Source organism: Phyllobates terribilis, unplaced genomic scaffold, assembly GCF_046119375.1.
Source record: "Phyllobates terribilis strain yellow unplaced genomic scaffold, ASM4611937v1 Scaffold_9__5_contigs__length_417890890, whole genome shotgun sequence".
NCBI classification, from domain to species: Eukaryota; Metazoa; Chordata; class Amphibia; order Anura; family Dendrobatidae; genus Phyllobates; species Phyllobates terribilis.
In genome coordinates, this window is record NW_027362769.1 from 150,710,941 (window position 1) to 150,736,693 (window position 25,753).

Sequence of the window (25,753 nt, forward strand, 5' to 3'; positions counted from 1 at the left end):
TTGGAGAGTTGAAGACTTTCTACTCCAAAAATTTAGCAAAACAAAACCGAGTGTGAACACATACGCTACACTCTTTCTACTGGGTTCATCTCAGTTGCTTTACGATAACAAAGTTAATTTCAACTTTGATGTGGTCCTAAATCAGCACAGAGAAGATCAGAAAAAAGTGAGCTCACTGACAGATTATTAGATAACTCAATGGCAACATAAAACTAATTTTTTAGCAAAAAATTATATTAAAAAAAAAAACTATACAAGGTTGGTATTGACGTAACCTGATTGCCCAGGAAATTCTGTTTCTAGATCATTTTTACCGCACAGTTAGCGCTGTAAAAGCGAAGCCCAACAATTGCAGAATTGAATACTATGTCCCCATCTCACCCAATGTCGATTTTTATTTCTTGTTTTTCCTTTCATTACATGGTAAAGTGAACGGTGTTGGACAAAACTTCAACTTGTACCGTAAAAAACAAGCCCTCGTACGGCGATGTGGATGGGAAAAATAAAAAAGTTATGAATATTGCAAGAACAAAAAATAAAAAAAAGTTAAGAATCTTGGAAGAGCGAAATTACAAAAATTAAAATTTGCTGCCCAAATAAGTGGTTCAGATTCTCTCCCCAACTCTTAATTATGATTGAGAAAAGCCTGTTGCGTGAGGCGCTTGAAAGTGATCAGATATTCAGGATAAGCGTAATTGTCATAGAAAACAACAAAGTATTTTTTATCATGGCCGTTCACCACTGAATCATAGCGGTCTCCATTAGGGTCATTTTTGATATGCGGTGGCTCTTTGTAGCTCTGATTTCCCCGACAGTACCGTCCAGTCAGCACTGATACTTGATAGACGTGTTTTTTTCCATCGATGTCAGGGACAGAATATGGGTCTCTAGTAGAGTAATTTGACCCATTGGAGAAGTACGTTCCAGTTCCACATGCTATTCCTATTGGGTTTAATGTGATAATATTAGTTCCACTCAGTCCTGATAAGTTTCAGAAGTTTTTATTATACCATTAAAGAGTTGTAGCTATAGGGGTTGCAGAGGGAGCAGTCACATCCAGGCCCGAGTGCCAGAGGGGACCCAAGGTCCTCCGCCACATGAGAGGATACCAGTATAATAAATGGCACTGATTTAACACCGGGGCCCAGGGGCTTCAAATTATCCCTCTGTCTAACTATTCTGGGCATAGGCCAACTGCCTGACCACTTACCGTTTTTATTATTATAGATCCGGTTGAATCCTCCCTTATTAATGTTGTTTATGACATCAGAGGACGTGCCGTGATACAGACGGCGGACATTTGTATTCCCCGGGTTCTTTTTCTCTACTGCTTGCTTGTTAATTGTGAAGCTCTTCCATAATTTTTCATTTTGAATCCTTTTTATCTATAAAAATAAATAGATTTATAAATTGTTTTATGCATTTAGTGTTAGATTTTTAATCACTGTTTTACTACTTTTGAGTTATAAGTGTTATGTTTAAAGGGTATTGTTTCTCCTTGTGGAAAGTGATATACCGGCTCTGGCATGCCACTGTAAGGAGGCTTATTTGCCATGCAATGCTCCTCTGGGAAATTAAAGCAGCAATCCTACAAGTCACTGTCGACCCTTTAACGAGCCTTGCAATATGACTTAGGATAAAAGCTAACTCAGAATGTCAATTTGCAGACATGGTGTTTCGGGGTATTGCCTCTCGTCAGTGCAAAGTATGAGATCTGATTTGGCTAGGAGAGAGGCTCTGGACTGAGGTCTAAAAAATAACATTTCTCCTTGTGGAGAGCGACATACCGGCTCTAGCATGCCAATGTAAGGACGTTTATTCACCGTGCAATGCTCCTCTGAGAAATTAAATATGCAAATTGCTTCTTCAGAGAGAAAGAGGACTAGAACTCTATAGCATTACCTGTTGGAAGCAGAGATCCTACAAGTCACTATCGACCCTTTAACGAGCCTTGCAATAGGACTTAGGCTGTTAGGAAGATATTAATGTCAGGGAAATATTAACCATTTCTCTCCCCTGAAGCCCCCCTCACCACTTGTCAGTACAAGAGCTGTCTCCATAAAAATCTCAGCACAAAGCCCCAATTAACACACTCATGAGTAAGGCCTTGTGCACAAATGCTGGCCAAATAGTTGCCACCAGCCTACTTAAAATGCAAGTAGATTTCCCCTGGAAAAGGCAGGGGGTGATTAAACCGCAGGCTTGCAAGAATTTACGTGTAACTGTGGAAGCTGCTTCCCGAGTTTCAAAAGAAAATCTATAGACACGCCGACTCCGTTACGGCATATGGAATATTGTAAGTTCCATAACTCCGATAACAACGGGACCTATATTTTTGGTGGCAGGGTCAGCCAAGGAGCAATATGCATATTTCCCTGTCACTGTAAAACCCCGCATGGAGCCGTAGCACAAAAGCACCAGAATGACGGGTCGCAAATACGTCATGTGTGATCTCTAAATGAAGGTAAAATCATAATACAAATTATGGTATCACTTTTGGGCTTCAACGTGCGATAAGTTATCCCATAACTTAGAGTTTTTTAATACAGACATGAAGGGTGGAGCCGAGCCCACATGATGTCGTCACAGGGGTGTGTGGGCTGATCTTCCCCCTCGGCATAAGAGAGCCGAAGGAAGATTGATCAAGGTTCTTTGCCCGGGAGTATATGTCTATCATAGCGGAGGACCCTGTTCAATAACGGTTTAAGCGGAGTGTCTCCCCTCCACCTATATTGAATCGTCGCAGCGATCTTTATAGTGTCAGTTTCTTCATTAATCCTTATTATTTTGTGTAACTGCTTATGTCTTTTAATGTTCCCTTTGTAAAATCTTTGTATATTTTTTCTAACACTGCCTCTGACAGACAGGGAGGTACTAGCAGGTTGGAGCACAGACTGGATAGGGTCCAGCACAGACTGGGATTCAGGAACAGAACCGCAGATGCGGTAGACAAGCAGAGTAAAGCGAAACCGCCGCAGCGGAGGACAAGACAGAGCAGAGCGAAACCGCTGGTGCGGTGAGCAAGTAGAGCAGAGCGAAACCGCAGGTGCGGTGGACAAGGTAGAGCAGAGCGAAACCGCTGGAGCGGTGGACAAGGCAGAGCAGAGAGGAACCGCTGGAGCGGTGGGCAAGGCAGAGCAGAGCGAAACCGCTGGTGCAGTGAGCAAGCGGAGCAGAGCGAAACCGCAGGTGCGGTGGACAAGGCAGAGCAGAATGAAACCGCCGGAGCGGTGGACAAGGCAGAGCAGGGAGGAACCGCCGGAGCAGTGGACAAGGCAGAGCGAAACCGCTGGTGCGGTCAGCAAGCGGAGCAGAGCGAAACCGCAGGTGCGGTGGACAAGGCAGAGCAGAGCGAAACCGCCGGAGCGGTGGACAAGGCAGAGCAGAGAGGAACCGCCGGAGCGGTGGACAAAACAGAGCAGAGAGGAACCGCCGGAGCGGTGAGCAAGCAGAGCGAAACCGCAGGTGCGTTGGACAAGGCAGAGCAGAGAGGAACCGCCGGAGCGGTGGACAAGGCAGAGCAGAGAGAAACCGCCGGAGCGGTGGACAAGGCAGAGCAGAGAGGAACCGCCGGAGCAGTGAACAAGGCAGAGCAGAGCGAAACCGCCGGAGCGGTGAGCAAACAGCGAAACCGCAGGTGTGGTGGACAAGACAGAGCAGGGCGGAACCGCAAGTGCGGTGAGCAAGCAGGCCAACCGCGGGTGCGGTGAGTAAGCAGAGCAGAACAGGCCAGAAAGTGCAGGCAGAGAGGACAGGGCTCTGTTCACATGGAGCAGACTGGAAAGGACAAACAGAGACAACGAGTTGGAGTTAGGGGCAGGTTCAGACACTGCAGGAAAAGGTAAGGTACGGACATAGAGACAAACAGGTAACGAGCTAGGACCCTGTTCAGACAGAGACTGAACCAGGAACAAGGTAAAGTAACGAGCCTGGGAACTCAGCCCCCAGGGTGGCGGAAACAGACTAGAAGTCACAGATACAGATAACGGGCCTGGGCATACTGCCCCCAGGATGGTGGGAAGAGACTAGAAGTCACAGATAACAGGTCTGGGTATACGGCCCCCAGAGTGGCGAAACAGACAAGAAACAGAACAAGACCTGGCAACTCAGAGGCGAAGGAGCACACTGAATGATAGTGTTGCTCAGGCACCTCCTTCTGGGTGGAGTGGGTTTAAATATCCAGTGACTCACAGCAATAGGCTGGGGACACATTAGGAGTGTGCCCACAGCAGCTATAAGAATCAGGAAGTAACCGGGCCGCCGCCCTAAGCAATCAGACCAGAGGCATGCACACAGCATGAACAGGAGCAAGGTTTGCAGACTGGACTGAAGGGTAAGATTGCGATCCTGCATAGTGGGAGGTGGTGCACAATGCAAGCACGCCGCCAGGGATGTTACACCACACAGGGGGAAAAGACATATTCCATGCATTGGAATCATCCAGAGGTGTGATGCCATACTCTCACTGGTTGCTTGCCGATACCTAAGTAGGATCGTGTGCTCATGATTCCGGACGAAATCACTGACATAGTGATGGCACGGTGAGATATTGTGTGATCTCCCCGGTGTCATCGCTGTGGAATACTTGACATAGACTAAAAACCAAATCAGAATCTTAATTTGCAGACACAGTGTTTTGAGGTATTACCCCTCATTAGTGCAAAGTATGAGATTTGACTTGGCTAGGTGACCCCTTAGACGTCAGTCCAAAGCGTCTCACCAAATCAGATCTCATACTTTGCACTGACGAGGGGCAATACCCCTAAACACTGTGTCTGCAAATGGAGATTCTGATTTGGCTTTTATCCTAAGTCATATTGCAAGGCTCGTTAAAGGGTCGATAGTGACTTGACGGATCGCTGCTTCCAACAGGTGGCGCTATACAGTTCTAGTCCTCTTTCTCTCTGAAGAGGCAATTTGCATATGTGTTATGTTTAAAATTTACAAAGAAGATACGTATATATTCCAAATTAGCGTTAGGAAACCCTTTTATATGCTGTGTCCACCAAGCTATAATGTAATCCATTAAACTGATTAAAAATGTAGTCAATCATCATAGCAACAATAAAAACATTTATTTTAAGCCCTTCACACACATAACTTAATAGTACATCATAGTCAGGGTGCGAGTATATGCAGCAGGCTCAGGAGCTGAGCCTGCTCCATACTGGACAGATGCCAAATGTGTTATACATCCGGCAATTGGACAATACAAAAGCAACTGGAGGTTGCTCAGATCATTGCTGTTTAACAATTTATATGCCGCTATCACTCACTGACAGTAGCATTTAAAGGGTCCAGTTGGTGTGTATATAGTGTAAGTAAGGTAAGTGTTAGATAACCTCGAGGACTTCAAATACATCAGGTGATGCAGTTGTAGTGAATTTGTTCTTCACAGTGAAGTATTCTGAGGACCCTTCGGTCAGTGTCACTTCCTGAAATTCGTTTTTTCCAGTATCGGTCCACGTTGATGGAAAATTAATTGTTACTGGAGCAATTAAAAAAGAAATGGAATATGTTAGATTTTCTATAGTTAGCCATAGTCACAATGCTATTATGTTTTAAATTATCGGTAACTTAATAATTATTATCATGATATGCAAGAAATTTTGGAGAAAGATATATACCAAAAATGTCAAAACAGTATATACCTACTCTACCCATCTATCAAGATATATTATGTATTAAAGGGAACCTGTCATGTTCGAAAATGCTATTTACCTGCAGATGAAGGTTTGATCTGAAGGAAAATAAAGTTAAAGCGGCTGCTACAGGGTGAAATTGAAGTTATATCTTACCAGCAGCTGCTCACTTCCAATCATTGGGGCGATGCAGGGGGCGGTTACCGCTCACTATACCGTGAGTGTAATCACTCCCAGGCACTTTGATTGACAGCCTGCTCTGCATGCACACACATATACCAACAATTTAGAGAAGGCTGTCAATCATTGTGCCAGGAATGATTACAACCGCACTCACAGTATAGCAAGCTGTGATTGTATCCGCCCCCTTTACCACCCCGATGATTCGAAACAAGCGGCTGCAGGGAGAATAAAACGTTATTCTCTCCTGAAGCCGCTTCCTCAGTAAGGTGGCTAGACAGGATTTTATTGCTATTTTTCCTGCAGATTTACTCTATATCTGCAGGTAAGTAGCCTTTTTGGAACGATTGTAATTTATACTAAATATTATTTGTAAAAAAAAAAAGTCATCATATATACCTTGTGCATGATGCTCCAACAACTTAGTTTCTTCTTGTTTAAGTGTCTGGAAAAAAACGTAAATATCTATCAATATCGTGTCATGTTTAAATGCACAGACTGTGCTCCAATTACACCGAATATACAGATATGGATTTTAGTCTGTGTAGTCAGTTTAAATGCCCAGATATTTAGTTAAAGGGAATCCGTCAGTAACATCAATCTCACCAAAACTCATATATGGGCACGCAAGTCTGTAAAATCTAAATGCTTTGATATCTTTATATCTGCTACATTCCTGAAAAAATAAGCATTTTAATTAATATGCAGATTAGCCATTAAGAGCTGTGGGTGTGACAGCGTGGTGCTCTGGCGCCGCACTCCGCCCCCGGCAGAACAGGACACAGCAGCGCTGGAGCAAATAGAACAAAGGTGAATATAAGTGTTTATTTTTTTGTATGTGTGTACAGCATGAAAGGGATGAGGGGGCCACACATACCAGGATTGGGGGGTGAGGGGTACCATGCATACCAGGATTGGGGGGTGAGGGGACCATGCATATCAGGATTGGGGGGTGAGGGGTACCATGCATACCAGGATTGGGGGGTGAGGGGACCATACATACCAGGATTGGGGGGTGAGGGGACCATGCATATCGGGATTGGGGGGTGAGGGGTACCACATATACCAGGATTGGGGGGTGAGGGAACCATGCATACCAGGATGAGGGGTACCATTCATATCAGGATTGAAGGGTGAGGGGACCATGCATACCTGGATTGGGGGGTGAGGGGACCATACATACCAGGATTGGGGGGTGAGGGGACCATGCATACCAGGATTGGGGGGTGAGGGGTGCCATGCATACCATAATAGGGTTGAGGGGTACCATACATACCAGGATAGGAATGCGGGGCACCATGCATACCAGGATAAGGGATGGGGTGCCAAGCATACCAGGATGAGGGGTACCATGCATACCAGGATAAGGATGAGGGGTGCCATGCATACTAGGATGAGGGATTGGGTGCCATGCATGCCAGGTTTCTGGGATGAGGTCATACATACCAGAATTGGGATGAAGGGTACCATACATACCAGAATAGGGATGAGGGGTACCATGCATACCAGGATTGGAGATGAGGGGTGCCATGCATACCAGGATTGGGGATGAGGGGTGCCATGCATACCAGGATTGGGTATGAGGGGTGCCATGCATACCAGGATTGGGGATGAGGGGTACCATGTATACCAGGATTGGGGATGAGGGAGCCATGCATACCAGGATTGGGGATGAGGGGTGCCATGCATACCAGGATTGGGGATGAGGGGTGCCATGCATACCAGGATTGGGGATGAGGGAGCCATGCATACCAGGATTGGGGATGAGGGGTGCCATGAATACCGGGATTGGGAATGAGGGGTGCCATACATACCGGGATTGGAGATGAGGGGTGCCATGCATACCAGGATTGGGGATGAGGGGTGCCATGCATACCAGGATTGGGTATGAGGGGTGCCATGCATACCAGGATTGGGGATGAGGGGTACCATGTATACCAGGATTGGGGATGAGGGAGCCATGCATACCAGGATTGGGGATGAGGGGTGCCATGCATACCAGGATTGGGGATGAGGGGTGCCATGCATACCAGGATTGGGGATGAGGGAGCCATGCATACCAGGATTGGGGATGAGGGGTGCCATGCTTACCAGGATTGGGGATGAGGGGTGCCATGCATACCTGGATTGGGGATGAGGGAGCCATGCATACCAGAATTGGGGATGAGGGAGCCATGCATACCAGGATTGGGGATGAGGGAGCCATGCATACCAGGATTGGGGATGAGGGGTACCATACATACCAGGATTGGGGATGAGGGAGCCATGCATATCGGGATTGGGGGTGAGGGGTGCCATGTATACCGGGATTGGGAATGAGGGGTGCCATACATACCGGGATTGTAGATGAGGGGTGCCATGCATACTGGGATTGGGGATGAGGGGTGCCATGCATACTGGGATTGGGGGTGAGGGGTGTCATGCATACCAGGATTGGGGATGAGGGAGCCATGCATACCAGGATTGGGGATGAGGGGTACCATGTATACCAGGATTGGGGATGAGGGAGCCATGCATACCAGGATTGGGGATGAGGGGTGCCATGCATACCAGGATTGGGGATGAGGGGTGCCATGCATACCAGGATTGGGGATGAGGGAGCCATGCATACCAGGATTGGGGATGAGGGGTGCCATGAATACCGGGATTGGGAATGAGGGGTGCCATACATACTGGGATTGGAGATGAGGGGTGCCATGCATACCAGGATTGGGGATGAGGGGTGCCATGCATACCAGGATTGGGTATGAGGGGTGCCATGCATACCAGGATTGGGGATGAGGGGTACCATGTATACCAGGATTGGGGATGAGGGAGCCATGCATACCAGGATTGGGGATGAGGGGTGCCATGCATACCAGGATTGGGGATGAGGGGTGCCATGCATACCAGGATTGGGGATGAGGGAGCCATGCATACCAGGATTGGGGATGAGGGGTGCCATGCTTACCAGGATTGGGGATGAGGGGTGCCATGCATACCTGGATTGGGGATGAGGGAGCCATGCATACCAGAATTGGGGATGAGGGAGCCATGCATACCAGGATTGGGGATGAGGGGTACCATACATACCAGGATTGGGGATGAGGGAGCCATGCATATCGGGATTGGGGGTGAGGGGTGCCATGTATACCGGGATTGGGGGTGAGGGGTGCCATGCATACCAGGATTGGGAATGAGGGGTGCCATACATACCGGGATTGTAGATGAGGGGTGCCATGCATACTGGGATTGGGGATGAGGGGTGCCATGCATACTGGGATTGGGGGTGAGGGGTGTCATGCATACCGGGGTTGGGGGTGAGGGGTGTCATGCATACCGGGGTTGGGGGTGAGGGGTGCCATGCATACCAGGATTGGGGATGAGGGAGCCATGCATACCAGGATTGGGGATGAGGGGTAACATACATACCAGGATTGGGGATGAGGGAGCCATGCATACCGGGATTGGGGATGAGGGGTGCCATGCATACCGGGATTGGGGATGAGGGTTGCCATGCATACCAGGATTGGGAATGAGGGGTGCCATACATACCGGGATTGTAGATGAGGGGTGCCATGCATACCGGGATTGGGGATGAGGGGTGCCATGCATACCGTGATTGGGGATGAGGGGTGCCATGCATACCGGGATTGGGGGTGAGGGGTGTCATGCATACCGGGATTGGGGTGAGGGGTGCCACACATACCAGTATAGGGATGAGGAGTACCACGCATACCAGGATTGGTGATGAGGGGTGCCATGCATACCAGAATTGGGGGTGAGGGGTGCCATGCATGCCAGGAGTGGGGATGAGGGGTGCCATGCATACCCGGATTGGGGGTGAGGGGTGCCATACATACCAGGATTGGGGGTGAGGGGTGCCATGCCTTCCAGGATTGGTGTTGAGGGGTGCCATGCATACCAGGATTGGGGGTGAGGGGTGCCATGCATACCAGGATTGGGGGTGAGGGGTGCCATGCATACCAGGATAGGGATGAGGGGTGCCATGCATACTAGGATCGGATGGTGGGGACAGGATGGGGGCAGCACAAATACCAGGAGGGGGCAGCACATACCAGCATAGGAGACCATATACCAATAAAAATGCTCGCCACCCGGGCGTAGAACGGGTTCAATAGCTAGTAGCCTGTATAAAAGCAGAAGCAAGGAATGCAGCAACCATTTATGGAGAATCTGGATAGTAAAAGGACGTCACAGATCAGCAATAGATATAGGGAGAGAAAGCCATAAAACATTGGAGAAACTGTACAGATAGTGTGTGACTGCACAGCAGTGAAAATGATTAGTTTGTGATGGTAACTTCCAGTTACCATTTGTTTGCTCATAGCCATATTTGTTGCGGTTACTTTGGGTGTGTTTGTGCTAAAAACCTTGAATGGAACTTTGATAGAGTCCTAGAAGAATGCGTGAGTTACACACATCTTCTCAGGGCAACTGGAGGCTTTGGAGTACTTTTGATTAGGTGAGAATTGAATCTCCTGGCAAAGATTCACTCGTTTCTAATGTGAACAGTTATGTCTTCGTCCATTGGACAAATTCTAAGATTCTCGCATCTTAGGTCCTTATTACAGCACCCAAACTTCAACACCCAGACCTCAGATGACCTCATATGGTGATCCTGGCCACTGACTGTGCTTAGCAGTACCGATTAATATAGAGTCGGCAGGTAGGAGGCTTTAGTACAAACAATCAGAGGAGCGCCCCATGCAGGAGAATAGACCACTCTACTGGAAGCATGAAGTATTCCCTATTTTGTAAAGTCTCATGAACATTGCAAGGGGCTAGAGAACACTATTATACAATGACTGATTTCACATACGACCATTCTCTCTCCACCCCAGCCTGACCTTTCTCATTACTCCATACTACTAGGCAATATTCCTTACCAATATATACCGAGGTGCCGAAGCAAGAAATACTACGAATGTATGGCCAATATATTGGAAAAATAGAAAATCACTTTATTGAGAAAAAGATCATTAAAGTCATACGGGACTTCGGTGGCACAACATATGTCAAAAAGAAATTACACATAGATAATTAAAACATAATTAAGAACAGACACCAGTTGTCGCCACAGGGTGCAGATATCACATCCATCATTATATTCAATTGCATTTATATCGCACAAGGGAACACTGTGAGAATTGTATGTATATTCATATACATGGGGGCTGGAAGGAGGTATCATAACAAGATATACATAGCCACAAATAGAGCCTCACTTATGGTCCTACACCTAAAATCCACCCGCCATAGATGTAAATAACTCAAAGAACACATATCAAAAAAAGAGAAAACATGATTCACCTTGTGTACACATAGAAGCTGCCCGCTGTGTGGCTCCCCGACGCGCGTTTCGGCGCTCCTGCCTTTGTCATCCCCTTGACAAAGGCAGGAGCGCCGAAACGCACGTCAGGGAGTCTCACAGCGGGCAGATTCTATGTGTACACAAGGTGAATCATGTTTTCTCTTTTTTTGATATGTGTTCTTTGAGTTATTTACATCTATGGCGGGTGGATTTTAGGTGTAGGACCATAAGTGAGGCTCTATTTGTGGCTATGTATATCTTGTTGTGATACCTCCTTCCAGCCCCCATGTATATGAATATACATACCATTCTCACAGTGTTCCCTTGTGCGATATAAATGCAATTGAATATAATGATGAATGTGATATCTGCACCCTGTGGCGACAACTGGTGTCTGTTCTTAATTATGTTTTAATTATCTATGTGTAATTTCTTTTTGACATATGTTGTGCCACTGAAGTCCCGTATGACTTTAATGATCTTTTTCTCAATAAAGTGATTTTCTATTTTTCCAATATATTGGCCATACATTCGTAGTATTTCTTGCTTCGGCACCTCGGTATATATTGTTCTGTATACGAATGGCCTGAGATATATGGTCCTAAGAGTAGGTTGTAGTATGGAGATTATGCGGATATTTATGATATATATACATAGCAACCTTATACTCGGTTCTAATCTTACTTCTGATACAATAGTCCTTACCAGTAAATCTGCGCTCTTGGCTTGAAAGACCTGAAGATAAGTGGTGAAAATGTTTTCTTCAAAGACAATTATAGAGATGGTTTGAAGGTTCGGAATAGACGTTTTTGATAAGCAGCTTAAAATGCCATTCAAAATAGCCTTGATAGAAACTTCTGGATCAACACCAGCCGTGCCTGAAAAATTGAAGATAACCTCATTCGATACTGCGGCATATTCACCATATGCATAAATAATGATCTCCCCACTTGTACACATAGGGTACTGCTGTGTTCACATCGGCATTGAGGTTTCTACTTAACGTAAACCATGATGCTGTGTCAGGTCCATCGTACAATGGATATTGCCGGAACCCCTTGGATTCTTACAATGGGTCCCATCGTGTTTTCTTGTGATCTCCATTGTTTTGACAGCAAGAATATTGCTGCACACATCGATGTTCTCAAATATGACATCTGCTATGTAGGCAAATGCGAACACTGTCTAAAAGAATAGCTTGTACCAATCATCAGCCAATTTCCATCTTGGCTTAAAATACATCATACATTATGGTTCAGTAGATTTCTGGGCTTTTCTGGAACCTCCAACTGCTCCAGACTCGAAGGAGTGCAACGGGCATAACATCAGCTCCTCCATCCTCCCGACTTCTTCAAGCATTGTTCATTTGTCCTTGAGGGTTCCTTCTTCCTCCTCTTGGTGACTCGGAGACAATCTCCCTATTCTTTCTGGGCCTCCTTCTTTAGCCTGCTCTGCAGGCTGTCCAGCCTCTAATACCAAAGGGTACCACAGGTATGTGAATATGAGCCACTGCTCCAGGCATGACTTTGACCATGTACGACCCTTTTGACAGTGAGGGCAGCTTCCAACGTTCTTCTGATGTGATAGACGTCCCCGATCCAGATTAGTCGTTCTCCATGGCTCTCTCCCAGGCCCTCCCTGCCTTCCACCAGCTCACGAAAGCTGCTGTACAATCGCATACCTTACTGACCGCGTACCACCTGCGAGAGCTGTCCATCTTAAAGAACACTACTCGTGTACCCTTCGAGAGATTGTGCATTCTCCGCAGCAAGTGCTCGGTTTCCACCTTCTTTTTCTCCACAAAAATATGATGACAGGTCCTAAACTCGTGGATGACCTCGAAGCTTCACTGCAGGTCAAAACCACCCCTCAAAAATAAACTGTCTTTTACTGAACAATAATGTAGGGAAGAGTATGTACAGTGGATAGCGGGTGCAAATCTTCATGGATTTTTCTCTTAACACAAAGAACATGTTCATACACATTCTTTCCTTCCTTCCTAAACTCGCTCGGTTCTGCCTCAGTTAGTTCCTCTGCCTTCACCACAATCCTGCACTGTGCTCCTGGAGTTCTCCCTTGTCCCCAATAATGGCACTACAGTCCAGTTAGCGAGAGTCCTATTTCTCAACCTGTGGTTCTGTGTCTTTTTCCTCTTAGGGGAACTACTTATGCCACTATGGCCATTACTTAACTTCTCTGGTTGCCGACACCATGGTACTACCGCATGGCTCTCTCTGTTCATCTCGCGTTTCCTGCTCTGGTTGTCCCGTTACCTCCTTGGCTTGCGAACTTGGGACCGTCCTGCTAGGCCTCCTCCACTAGATTCTTTCTCTGAAGAATCACTTATTCCTTCTATCACTTTTTCAAGTCTCTACTCAGGATCACGCTATCCATTGTCTCTTCTCACTTTAGGGACATGCACTTTATGCGGCTCTGCTGCTCAATGGTCAGACCATAGGTCTGCTTCTGCTGCACGCTAAGCCCTATCTGCCTTCCTGACAGGAAACTCCCTCTGTCCCTTCATTATATCCCCTCCCACTCTGGGTCAGTCTCAAACATTAACTCTGTCTTTCCCTGTTAACTACCTAGTGCTGGGCAGCACACTAGTCTACGACTAATATCACAGATCACTAAACACACTGAACATCAAAATACACTGCAGCAATACGTGTGTCTTCAAGGGGGAATGTGGGGAAAACTTCCATCTGCTTACAAATGCAAGGAGTATGCTTACCTAGTACTTTATGCACATCAGCATCTGAATGTGTATATACGATATACTTTTTCTTATCACTATACTATTGACCATATCAGTTCTCCTTAATTTAATAATTGGCAATTTAATATTTTCTCTAGTGCTTTGCATGATATATACAGTATATATATGGTTTCTAGATTTTTTACTGCATTTTGTTTGTTTCGATGATGTTCCCTAAATAATAATAATAATCTTTTTATTTATATAACGCCAACATATTCCGCAGCGCTTTACAATTCAGTCAATTTACAGACATTATCGTCACTGTCCCCATTATTTGATTATGTTTGAATGTTCCAACCTGAATGTGATGATGTGAAATATTAAATTAACTCTTATGGGAACCTTCGGCCAAGTTAAGCATCTACACCCCAATAATTATGCTACTGGTTAATTTACCTGTACCAATGGCTGGCAGTGCAACACTTGCAAAATTAAGTTCATCACATTGCAGAATAATTTTTTCAATTGAGGGTTCAAAACCTGACTCGGTCAGTGGTCCAATGACATGCATGATTTTTTTGGCTTTGAGTTCCCCTCCACTTGTAATTGCAACTTTGTCCTGTTGTAAAACCCCTAAAAAATAGGCTTTGTTAATTTCAAGTATCCACATGACAATTATATATTTTTTTTTCTAATAAAAAGGGAGTCTGTCAACAGAAAAAGACTGCACAAGCAAATCATGGATTTGTACCAGTTTAAAAAGGGGTGACTCTTTCATAAGCTCCCAGAGCAATCCTGGGGATGGGACTCCGATATCTGTATTATAGCATCTGAGATGTTGGTGAAGTGTACAGTTATTTTGGTTTCTATGCAATGTGTCTAGCTCTAAGCACAAAAATAATGCACAAAGTGATGTTACGCAATGAATTGCACACATTGATGTAACAGTACAAAGAAAGCATACCTCAGTGACGGTGTACAATAGAAAGTAATGTACATAGTTATGGGAGCCATACACATAGTGAATACACAGGGCAAGAATAATAGACATAGTGATGCCAGAATACAGGGTAGTGCACACAGTGACCTCACAGTACATGGATAAAACATACACAGTGATGTCAAAGTACAGGGCAAAGCACAGGGTAATGTCACAGTAAAGACAATGCACACAGTGATGTCACACTACAGGGCAATGCACACAGTGATGTCAGAGTACAGAGCAAATCACAGGGCAATGCCACAGTACAGCTACATGGATAATAAACATAGTGATGTCATGGTACAGTGCAAAGTACACAGTGATGTCACAGTACATAGATTATATACACAGGGTGATGTCACAGTACAGGGCAAAGCATATGTGACATGCAGAAGTAGTGCTGTTGATTCAAAAGCATCCAGCAACTATAAGAGTTAACACAGTCACAAGAGACAGGAAGTGTTGTGCTTCAGAAGCATCCAGCAACTAGAGGGGTTAACACAGTCACAGGAGACAGGGAGTGTTTAGCAGAGCCACAGGGGGATTGTGGGGAACTTGTTTATTAGACTGGCTGGAGCCCAAGAGAAAGGTGGTGTGTGATCTGTATCTCACAGAAGGCAAGTGAACAGAATTCAGGTCCAGGAGGGAAGCTAAACACAGGTCAGATAGACTCCCTGTGCTAACAGTGCAGAATATTATCAGGCAGAAAGCTAAGGACTGGAAGGAATCATGTCACAGGGATTATCTCCCTCATCAAACCCTCTCCCCCTCCATCTCCATGCAGGATAAAGAATGCTGTGTACTATTGTGTCCTTGTGACTGAAAAGCCCGTGGTTCTGTATGCATAGAAGTGTGCTGCTAATAGATCTAATCTATGCTGAATTATGCTACCGAAGAGACTGTAATACTGTGCCTTCTGAAGAAACTACTGTATTGTTACTGGAGCTGGTTGCTCAAGAAACTCAGACTGTACTGTAATGAAGATTGTTGCTGTAATATCCCTGAATTGCACTGGCCGTGCTTCAGATTAAACTCCACTGTTAAACTGTTGAAAAAGACTCTTGTCAGATGTGTCTGGTCAGCAATTGAATCTATTATGTGCCTGAGAGAAGCTGCAGCCTATGGTTGCCCTGAGTAACGATTCCCCCAGGATTCCAAAGAATTCATGAAACCTGTCTCGCCCTATCTGAACTTAGGCGGCGTACATGTAACACACAGGGTAATGCCACAGTACAGGGTAATGCACACAGTGATGTCACAGTACATACAGTACAGACCAAAAGTTTGGACACACCTTCTCATTTAAAGATTTTTCTGTATTTTCATGACTATGAAAATTGTACATTCACACTGAAGGCATCAAAACTATGAATTAACACATGTGGAATTATATACTTAACAAAAAAGTGTGAAACAACTGAAAATATGTCTTATATTCTAGGTTCTTCAAAGTAGCCACCTTTTGCTTTGATGACTGCTTTGCACACTCTTGGCATTCTCTTGATGAGCTTCAAGAGGTAGTCACCGGAAATGGTCTTCCAACAATCTTGGAGGAGTTCCCAGAGATGCTTAGCACTTGTTGACCCTTTTGCCTTCACTCTGCGGTCCAGCTCACCCCAAACCAGCTCGATTGGGTTCCGGTCTGGTGACTGTGGAGGCCAGGTCATCTGGCATAGCACCCCATCACCTTCTTCTTGGTCAAATAGCCCTTACACAGCCTGGAGGTGTGTTTGGGGTCATTGTCCTGTTGAAAAATAAATGATGGTCCAACTAAACGCAAATCGGATGGAATAGCATGCCATTGCAAGATGCTGTGGTAGCCATGCTGGTTCAGTATGCCTTCAATTTTGAATAAATCCCCAACAGTGTCACCAGCAAAGCACCCCCACACCATCACACCTCCTCCTCCATGCTTCACGGTGGGAACCAGGCATGTAGAGTCCATCCGTTCACCTTTTCTACGTCGCACAAAGACACGGTGGTTGGAACCAAAGATCTCAAATTTGGACTCATCAGACCAAAACACAGATTTCCACTGGTCTAATAATATCCATTCCTTGTGTTCTTTGGCCCAAACAAGTCTCTTCTGCTTGTTGCCTGTCCTTAGCAGTGGTTTCCTAGCAGCTATTTTACCATGAAGGCCTGCTGCACAAAGTCTCCTCTTAACAGTTGTTGAAGAGATGTGTCTGCTGCTAGAACTCTGTGTGGCATTGACCTGGTCTCTAATCTGAGCTGCTGTTAACCTGCGATTTCTGAGGCTGGTGACTCGGATAAACTTATCCTCAGAAGCAGAGGTGACTCTTGGTCTTCCTTTCCTGGGGCGGTCCTCATGTGAGCCAGTTTCTTTGAGCGCTTGATGGTTTTTGCAACTGCACTTGGGGACACTTTCAAAGTTTTCCCAATTTTTTGGACTGACTGACCTTTGTTTCTTAAAGTAATGATGGCCACTCGTTTTTCTTTACTTGGCTGCTTTTTTCTTGCCATAATACAAATTCTAACAGTCTATTCAGTAGGACTATCAGCTGTGTATCCACCTGACTTCTGCACAACACAACTGATGGTCCCAACCCCATTTATAAGGCAAGAAATCCCACTTATTAAACCTGACAGGGAACACGTGTGAAGTGAAAACCATTTACAGTGACTACCTCTTGAAGCTCATCAAGAGAATGGCAAGAGTGTGCAAAGCAGTCATCAAAGCAAAAGGTGGCTACTTTGAAGAACCAAGAATATAAGACATATTTTCAGTTGTTTCACACTTTTTTGTTAAGTATATTATTCCACATGTGTTAATTCATAGTTTTGATGCCTTCAGTGTGAATGTACAATTTTCATAGTCATGAAAATACAGAAAAATCTTTAAATGAGAAGGTGTGTCCAAACTTTTGGTCTGTACTGTAGATTATATGCACACACAGTGCAGGGCACAGCACAGGAAGGATGATGCCACAGTACAGCGCAATGCACATAGTGATGTCACAGTACAGGGCACAGTACAGGGTGATGCAACAGTACAGGACAATGCATATATACAAAGTGATGTCACAGGACAGGGTAATGCACACAGTGATGTCACAGTATAGGTATAATGCACATAATAATATTAGCTTTTAATGACACAAACGCCTGAAAATTGGATGGTCTAAACATTATTATATAAATAAAAAATACAGCACAGTGAAATGGATCAGAATCACCTATCCTATAGATAGGGGGTAAGTTGTGATGATGGGTCGACTAATGGAATGTGGTGCTGGATCATGACCCCTTCAATGAGTTTATACAGTGGTGGCCAAAAGTATTGGCACCCCTGCAATTCTGTCAGATAATACTCAGTTTCTTCCTGAAAATGATTGCAATCACAAATTCTTTGGTCTTATTATCTTCATTTAATTTGTCTTCAATGAAAAAACACAAAAAGAATTGTCCTAAAGCCAAATTGGATATAATTCCACACCAAACCTAAAAAAGGGGGTGGACAAAAGTATTGGCACTGTTTGAAAAATCATGTGATGCTTCTCTAATTCGTGTAATTAACAGCACCTGTAACTTACCTGTGACACCTAACAGGTGTTGGCAATAACTAAATCACACGTGCAGCCAGTTAACATGGATTAAAGTTGACTCAACCTCTGTCCTGTGTCCTTGTGTGTACCACATTGAGCATGGAGAAAAGAAAGAAGACCAAAGAACTGTTTGAGGACTTGAGAAACCAAATTGTGAGGAAGCATGAGCAATCTCAAGGCTACAAGTCCATCTCCAAAGACCTGAATGTTCCTGTGTCTTCCGTGCGCAGTGTCATCAAGAAGTTTAAAGCCCATGGCACTGTGGCTAACCTCCCAAGATGTGGACGGAAAAGAAAAATTGACGAGAGATTTCAACGCAAGATTGTGCGGATGGTGGATAAAGAACCTCGACTAACATCCAAACAAGTTCAAGCTGCCCTGCAGTCCGAGGGTACAACAGTGTCAACCCGTACTATCCGTCAGCGTCTGAATGAAAAGGGACTGTATGGTAGGATACCCAGGAAGACCCCACTTCTTACCAAGCTGGAGTTTGCCAAAACTTACCTGAGAAAGCCTAAAATGTTTTGGAAGAATGTTCTCTGGTCAGATGAGACAAAAGTAGAGCTTTTTGGCAAAAAGCATCAACATAGAGTGTACAGGAAAAAAAAAGAGGCATTCAAAGAAAAGAACACGGTCCCTACAGTCAAACATGGCGGAGGTTCCCTAATTTTTTGCGGTTGCTTTGCTGCCTCTGGCACTGGACTGCTTGACCGTGTGCATGGCATTATGAAGTCTGAAGACTACCAACAAATTTTGTTGCATAATGTAGGGCCCAGTGTGAGAAAGCTGGGTCTCCCTCAGAGGTCATGGGTCTTCCAGCAGGACAATGACCCAAAACACACTTCCAAAAGCACTATAAAATGGTTTTAGAGAAAGCACTGGAGACTTCTAAGGTGGCCAGCAATGAGTCCAGACCTGAATCCCATAGAACACCTGTGGAGAGATCTCAAAATGGCAGTTTGGAGAAGGCACCCTTCAAATATCAGGGACCTGGAGCAGTTTGCCAAAGAAGAATGGTCTACAATTCCAGCAGAGCATTGTAAGAAACTCATTGATGGTTACCGGAAGCGGTTGTTCGCAGTTATTTTGGCTAAAGGTTGTGCAACCAAGTATTAGGCTGAGGGTGCCAATACTTTTGTCCAGCCCTTTTTTGGAGTTTTGTGTGAAATGATCAAGGATTTGACTTTTGCTTCATTCTCTTTTGTGTTTTTTCATTGCAAGCAAATTAAATGAAGATAATAAGACCAAAGAATTTGTGATTGCAATCATTTTCAGGAAGAAACTGAGTATTATCTGACAGAATTGCAGGGGTGCCAATACTTTTGGCCACCACTGTAGGTTGGTCTGTCAGGAGTCAGAAATCCACTGATCTGATATTGATAGCTTATCCTACGCATAGCCCATCTAAGGAACATAAGACATACCAATCTTCTTGCATTCTTCCTTAACACCGTTCCCTGCTGCATTCAGTATAGGCTTAGAAACCCCTGAAACACATGAAAAATAATATGTTATCACAACATAACCAAATATTAGCTGTTGTATGTTAATATATTGTCTTATTGTTTAGAAACATGAGACATCTTAAGGCTATGTGCACATAGAGACTATTAAATGCAGAAGAAAAATGTGCAATGAATAATCATTTAAGAAATGTAATGGCCTTAATTAAAAATACCCTACAAATCCTCTTTTATATGGATCTTGTATGCAGACATATACAGTATGAAAACAATCCATACTCTGATCTGCTACTACTCTGCCCTCTCTGCCCTTTCTTCCTGCTAAAATACAAAGAGAAAAAGAGAGGGCAGTAATGCCAGACAGTAGGGGTGCTTGACCCAGAGTTTTCAGTCGTAACAGTATGTCCCGCTGTGGAGCTGTATACACAAAACGATAGAATATTAGGATTGTATGAAGTTTTAAAGGATATTTAAAGCTGTTTGCTTTCCTACTCATTGATGGCTGCAGAAGGAGATCAACTGAGAATCTGTCAGTGAGCTTATTCTGATGAAGAGTCTGGAACTCTGTAATGACTGTTTCTGAGCTCCTTTCTGCTGATTTATAACCACAAACCACAATAAAGGAGGGATGAACTTTGATGTGGTCTTAAATCAGCTGAGAAAAACACAGACAAAGGAGTTAGAAACTCTGTCAGAACAAGCTCAATGAGTGATCCTTAGTTAACTCCTTCAATGTGCAGGGAAATAATGTAAAAGTCAAATAGTGCAAAATGTTTAAATGGTTTATCCAGGACTATTTTATTTTTTTTTCTCATGGGGGTAAGAACTGACAGGTAGGTAGTTGCTAACTAATGTCGATAGAGCAGCCTGGAAGAGGAAGAGCTACTCCGTTGACGTGAAGCGGTAGACTCACTGGCAGGAGCAGTCTGTGATCACTCTGAGCCGGCGCCAGGCAGAACAGACAGGTAGTTAGCATCGATCTTTGCTGGCTCAAAGCAGTCATGAACTGCTCCTGGCAAAGATTCTGCAGCTTCCGGTGACTTCACATTGACAGAGCAGAGTCTTTTCTTTCGCTCTGATCTGTTGAAGGGGCGGGACTTCCAACGTCATGCTGATTGACAGTCGGCTCCCTACTGCCTAACTGCAGGGAGCAAGCTGTCAATCAGCATGACATCAGCAATCACGCCCTGTCAGTTAGCAACTACCTGTCTGTTCTGCCCGGCGCCGGCTCAGAGTGATCACAGACTGCTCCTGCCAGTGATTACTACCTGTCTGTTCTGCCCGGCGCCGGCTCAGAACGGTCACAGACGTCTCCTGCCATTGATTCTACGATTTCACGTCAATGGAGCAGCCCTTCCTCTCAAGAGCTGGTCTACTGACGGGGCGTGATTGCTGATGTCATGCTGATTGACAGCTGGCTCCCCGCAGTTAGGCAGCAGGGAGCCAGCTGTCAATTACAGGCAGGTAGCAACTACCTGCCTGTAATTTCTTATGCCCATAAGAAAAAAATAAAATAGTTTTGGATAACCCCTTCAATGAAGTCAATTGCAAAAATTAATTTTAGCCTGAAAAATATGCATTTAAATAGTTATTCCCCAAAAATCATGTAACTTGCTGATCATGAAGGAGGTCGGCTGTCCAACCATTGGGACCCCCAGCAATCCCGAGATCTAGGCTCTGGTTCTCTGAAATCTGAGCTGTGCAGGCCCATCTTGAATGGAGCAGAGGTACGCATGCTCGACCTCTACTCTATTCATTGACTGTGGAATTGTTGGAGAAAGCTCAGTGGTTGGATTTCCAGTTAGGGAATAATTTTTTGGGCAGCGGAATAACATTTTAAGTAAAAAGAATATAAAATCTCAAAAATACAAAAAGATGTCCATATCCTTTAACCACCCCTGAGCACATCAGGAAAGAAACTGAGTTGTGCCTAGTACTGAAGCTGTGTCTGGTACTGAAGCTGTGTACTTACCAGAGGCGCGATCAAGTGTAGCGTTCGTTAAGTTCACAACACAGTCTACTTTCTGCTGCGTGATGTCTGCTTGGATTAGTTCTATATTAGTCCCATAGGCTGAGAAGTGATAGTAATTTCTCTGAGAAAAGAGTCCAGAATATTTATTATATCTGATGCCACAACGTCAATGGATACAATCGCATTACTACAAGTCAGGATATCCAAGCTGCCAAACCATGGCCAGCACAAATCAGGAGCAGATTCCCTGATTATTAATTTTTACAGTGGTGCTTGAAAGTTTGAGAACTACAGTATTGATAATTTTTCACATTTCTTCATGTATGTAAATATTTAACCTAATGCTACGTTAGATTTTTACACAAATCCTAAAATTAGATAAAACAAACAAATGAGTCAAAAATATTAGACTTTGTATTTTTTTATATTAGCAAAATGATCTGATGTCACATGTTTGTGAGTGGTAAAAGTATGTGAACCTTTTCTTTCAGTAACTGGTGTGACATCCTTATGCAGCAATAAATGCAATCGAATGTTTCTGGTAGCTGTTGATTAGTCCTACACATCGGCTTGGTGCAATTTTAGCCTATTCCTCCCTACAAAGCAGCTTCATCTCTGTTATTTCAGAGGGTTTTCTCCCATGAATTGCTCGCTTCAGATCCTCAGATCCTTCAAAAACATTTCTATAAGTTTAAAGTCAGAAATATGACTTGGCCATTCCAAAACTTTACCTCTATTCTTCTTTAAAGGGGTGCTCCAAAGTCGAAGAAAATTTCATCCTAAATCACTATCTATTTAGTGTTGTAATCTAAACTATTTTCCAATATATTTGCATTAAAATTCCCTACCGTTCCCTAACTACACTAACTGCTATTCTAATTTTTTTCACTTCCTTTGTAATGACAATACATTTGAGTATTCCAGTGCATGCTGGGATACTCAAACAAAATGTCATCGGGGCAGAGGCTATTGTCACTGTCGCAGCCTCTGCCACCTCCATGAATAGAAGTGTCATCAGTGACCTCTGTTTCAGGGTCTGGGCTAGTCCCTGCTCTGTCCCTGCACAATGTGCACTGTGCGATCTGCACAATCACGGAGCGTTCTCTGTTGTCGGCTCAGCTCATTAGAAACCAGCTGGCAACAGAGCAGTGTCAGAATACCTGGCGTGCAGAAGAGCAGCGCTGACAATGACTGACAATCGCTGCTCTATCTGGACTGGTCTGCGGGTGTTTCCCCAGGTGCCTCCCAGCCTCAGGTGTTTTGCTAGGTATTTAGCTGGCTTTCTGTGAGCAGCAGATTGTCGGTTGTAGCTTTGCTTTAGTTAGGTGTGTGTACTTGCTGTGTCTGACTTCTGATCTTGTTTATAAACTTGGATCTGTTGTGTCAATTTGTGAGGATTATCCCTTCTGCACTTGACACGCTCTGACTACAGGTATTTGACCCCAGACTTGACCTCTGATTATCAGTTGGTTATACTCCCTGGTTTTGATATACCCTACTGGCATTTGACTGTTTCCTGACCACACCTTTGACTTACTCCTCTCTTCTACGAGCCCTCCTGGTAGCTGACCTCGGACCTCCTGACTACCCTGTCTCACGGCTTGCCTATGAGTAGTGACTCAGCATCACAGGTTAAAGGGCCAGTGCTTTCAACATATCATAAGAAAGCAATTAATGAATCAAATGGTCAATTGCTTCACAGGCCTTATAACTCATGGATACGTCTTTTATAAGAAGGTGTAGTGGCAGTCAAAGCCCTCCTGATGTGATATTGCTGGCCTATCCCACCTATAGGTGATCAATGCGATGGTCCTAGAAAATATCTGTTTATGCCTGTATTTGGTACAGCTGTATACTCCAATATAGGCATTGCTGTGGTACTTATGCTGCCTTTTGTATAATCCAGGAAGAACCTTTAACATTTATTTTCCAATGCAAGTAATTAAGGTAGAATAAAGAGTAAGATTGTGTGAAATACATAGTGCCATCCTTCAAACTCACTGGAACTTTAGACATGATGGCCATAAGAGATGACACACTAGTAGAGCTGGTGCGAATCGATTCATGGGACATGATCCATTGGCCACGTGAATAATCTGTGGCTGCTGCACTCGAGCTCTGAGAACCTGCTCTTATCTCCTGGCATTCCTGCCTCCCCTTTTGATTAGCTATCCTGGTGATTTTATCATTGCCTCCTGGCATTCCTGCCTCCCCTTTTGATTAGCCATGCTGACGATGTCATCATTGCCTCCTAGCATTCCTGTCCCCCCTTTTGATTAGCTATCCCGGCGATATCATTGCCTCCTGGCATTTCTGCCTCCCCTTTTGATTAGCTATCTTGGCAATGTCATCATTGCCTCCTGGCATTCCTGCCTCCCCTTTTGATTAGCTATCCTGGCGATGTCATCATTGCCTCCTGGCATTCCTGCCTCCCCTTTTGATTAGCTATCCTGGCGATGTCATCATTGCCGCCTGGCATTCCTGCCTCCCCTTTTGATTAGCCATCCAGGCAATGTCTTCATTGCCTCCTGGAATTCCTACCTCCCCTTTTGATTAGCCATCCTGGCAATGTCATCATTGCAACGTCACGCACATTGACATTGGTCCCGAGCTGGCTATTCAAAAGAAGAGCCGCAGATCCCGTAAGGAAGGAGGCGGTAATCATTGCTTCAGTCCAGAGGCCACAGATTACTGATGTGGCAGATCGACCGGGTCCTACAAATCAATTTGCACCAACTCTACTCATTAGTATTTAACGTACCTTGTAATTTTTTAGAAAAGTGGAATATATATCAAAAATGCTCTGCTCGAACACCACAATGACAATCTCATTAATGTTGCTCTTTGTGGTAAGGCTGCTTAGGTATTCGTCAAATCCTTTGAACATTAGTTTCACTGAACTATGGGCATCTAGTTTAGCTGCTCCTAAAAGTAAAAAAGCAAAATAATTTTTTACATTAAAACATTATTTTAGAAAATGCTTTCACTTAATGAGGACAATGTGGCACCCCTGAGGGTTCGGTCGCCACAGAGGTACTGCATCTCACCCAGAGGTGTGGTATCTCACTCTCAGGTAAGGAAGGAGTACTGCTCGGGACCCTAACACCTGCATTCAACACATTCCACTTCAGTGGGGGCAAGGCGAGATTGCTCCTAAGGGAGAGCACAGTCCCTGGTCCCTAGCTGAAGGGTGGAACTATGTAGTGGATGTTGGTGGAGGAAGAAGTTTGGGGGAGCACATGAAAGGAAGTGATATAAAAAGAGGGTGGAACATTCTAGTACAGGACAGTCTACAGTGAGAGGAGTTCAGAGCAGGAGCTCTGTAGGAGCTCTGCTCAGGAGGAGGGCCTGAGGAGAGGCCCAGGACTGAAGGAGAGGAGCAGGAAAGGCTCCAGGAACGAGGAAGGGACACCAGGGGTACGGGCAGTGCTGGAGGCCACCCATATGCCCGAATCTACCAGGAGGTGGAGGGGTCAGGCCACACAAAGGGGACCGGTCCCTCAACTAACGGAGGACTTTGTCTCTCAACTAGAAACCGGAGGCTGCAGTATTTTAAGTCCTGCAGCCAACAGTCCATATCAGTCTCACCAAGAAGGTAACCATAGAGGACCCAGGGGACGGAACAGACGTCGCCCGACAAGGCCCGCGGGTACCGGATTGGGACACTAGGTATGAGGTGAAGGGAGACGGCCAGAGAGAGAGAACGCACAGGAGGGGGGTCCCGCTAAGTACTCCGGAGATATCTGAGGGTTGGCTGAACCCCTCCCTGAGTAAGCGCAGCACGACGAGGGAAGTTACACCGGTACCTGTAACTTGGACTGCAACAACCGTGAGTAAAGACCCTGAAGACTGCACCCCACTGTCTCTGTGATTATTATCTACGCCATCACCCCTGCACTACAACATTCCCTGCCCTGGAGCTAAGCTCTGCCT

The 25,753-nt window shown here is 45.0% G+C and overlaps 1 protein-coding gene across 2 annotated transcripts in view; it reads right to left on the reverse strand.

Annotated features, from left to right (window-relative positions):
• Nucleotides 1-263: 263 nt before the first annotated feature.
• The window catches only part of LOC141160888 (protein mono-ADP-ribosyltransferase PARP15-like), a 71,751-nt gene continuing 46,261 nt past the window's right edge, over nt 264-25,753 (reverse strand). The window contains exons 5-13 of one of the 2 annotated variants that reach the window (XM_073645693.1): nt 24,582-24,745; nt 21,821-21,941; nt 19,810-19,872; nt 14,294-14,470; nt 11,842-12,014; nt 6,222-6,267; nt 5,343-5,488; nt 1,211-1,385; nt 264-942 (exon numbers count right to left, since the gene is read on the reverse strand). In XM_073645693.1, the coding sequence (XP_073501794.1) occupies nt 626-942; nt 1,211-1,385; nt 5,343-5,488; nt 6,222-6,267; nt 11,842-12,014; nt 14,294-14,470; nt 19,810-19,872; nt 21,821-21,941; nt 24,582-24,745 (1,382 nt within the window). In that variant the 3' untranslated portion in view covers nt 264-625. The remainder of the gene's footprint in view (nt 943-1,210; nt 1,386-5,342; nt 5,489-6,221; nt 6,268-11,841; nt 12,015-14,293; nt 14,471-19,809; nt 19,873-21,820; nt 21,942-24,581; nt 24,746-25,753) is intronic. The other variant, XM_073645692.1, reaches the window with a different exon arrangement.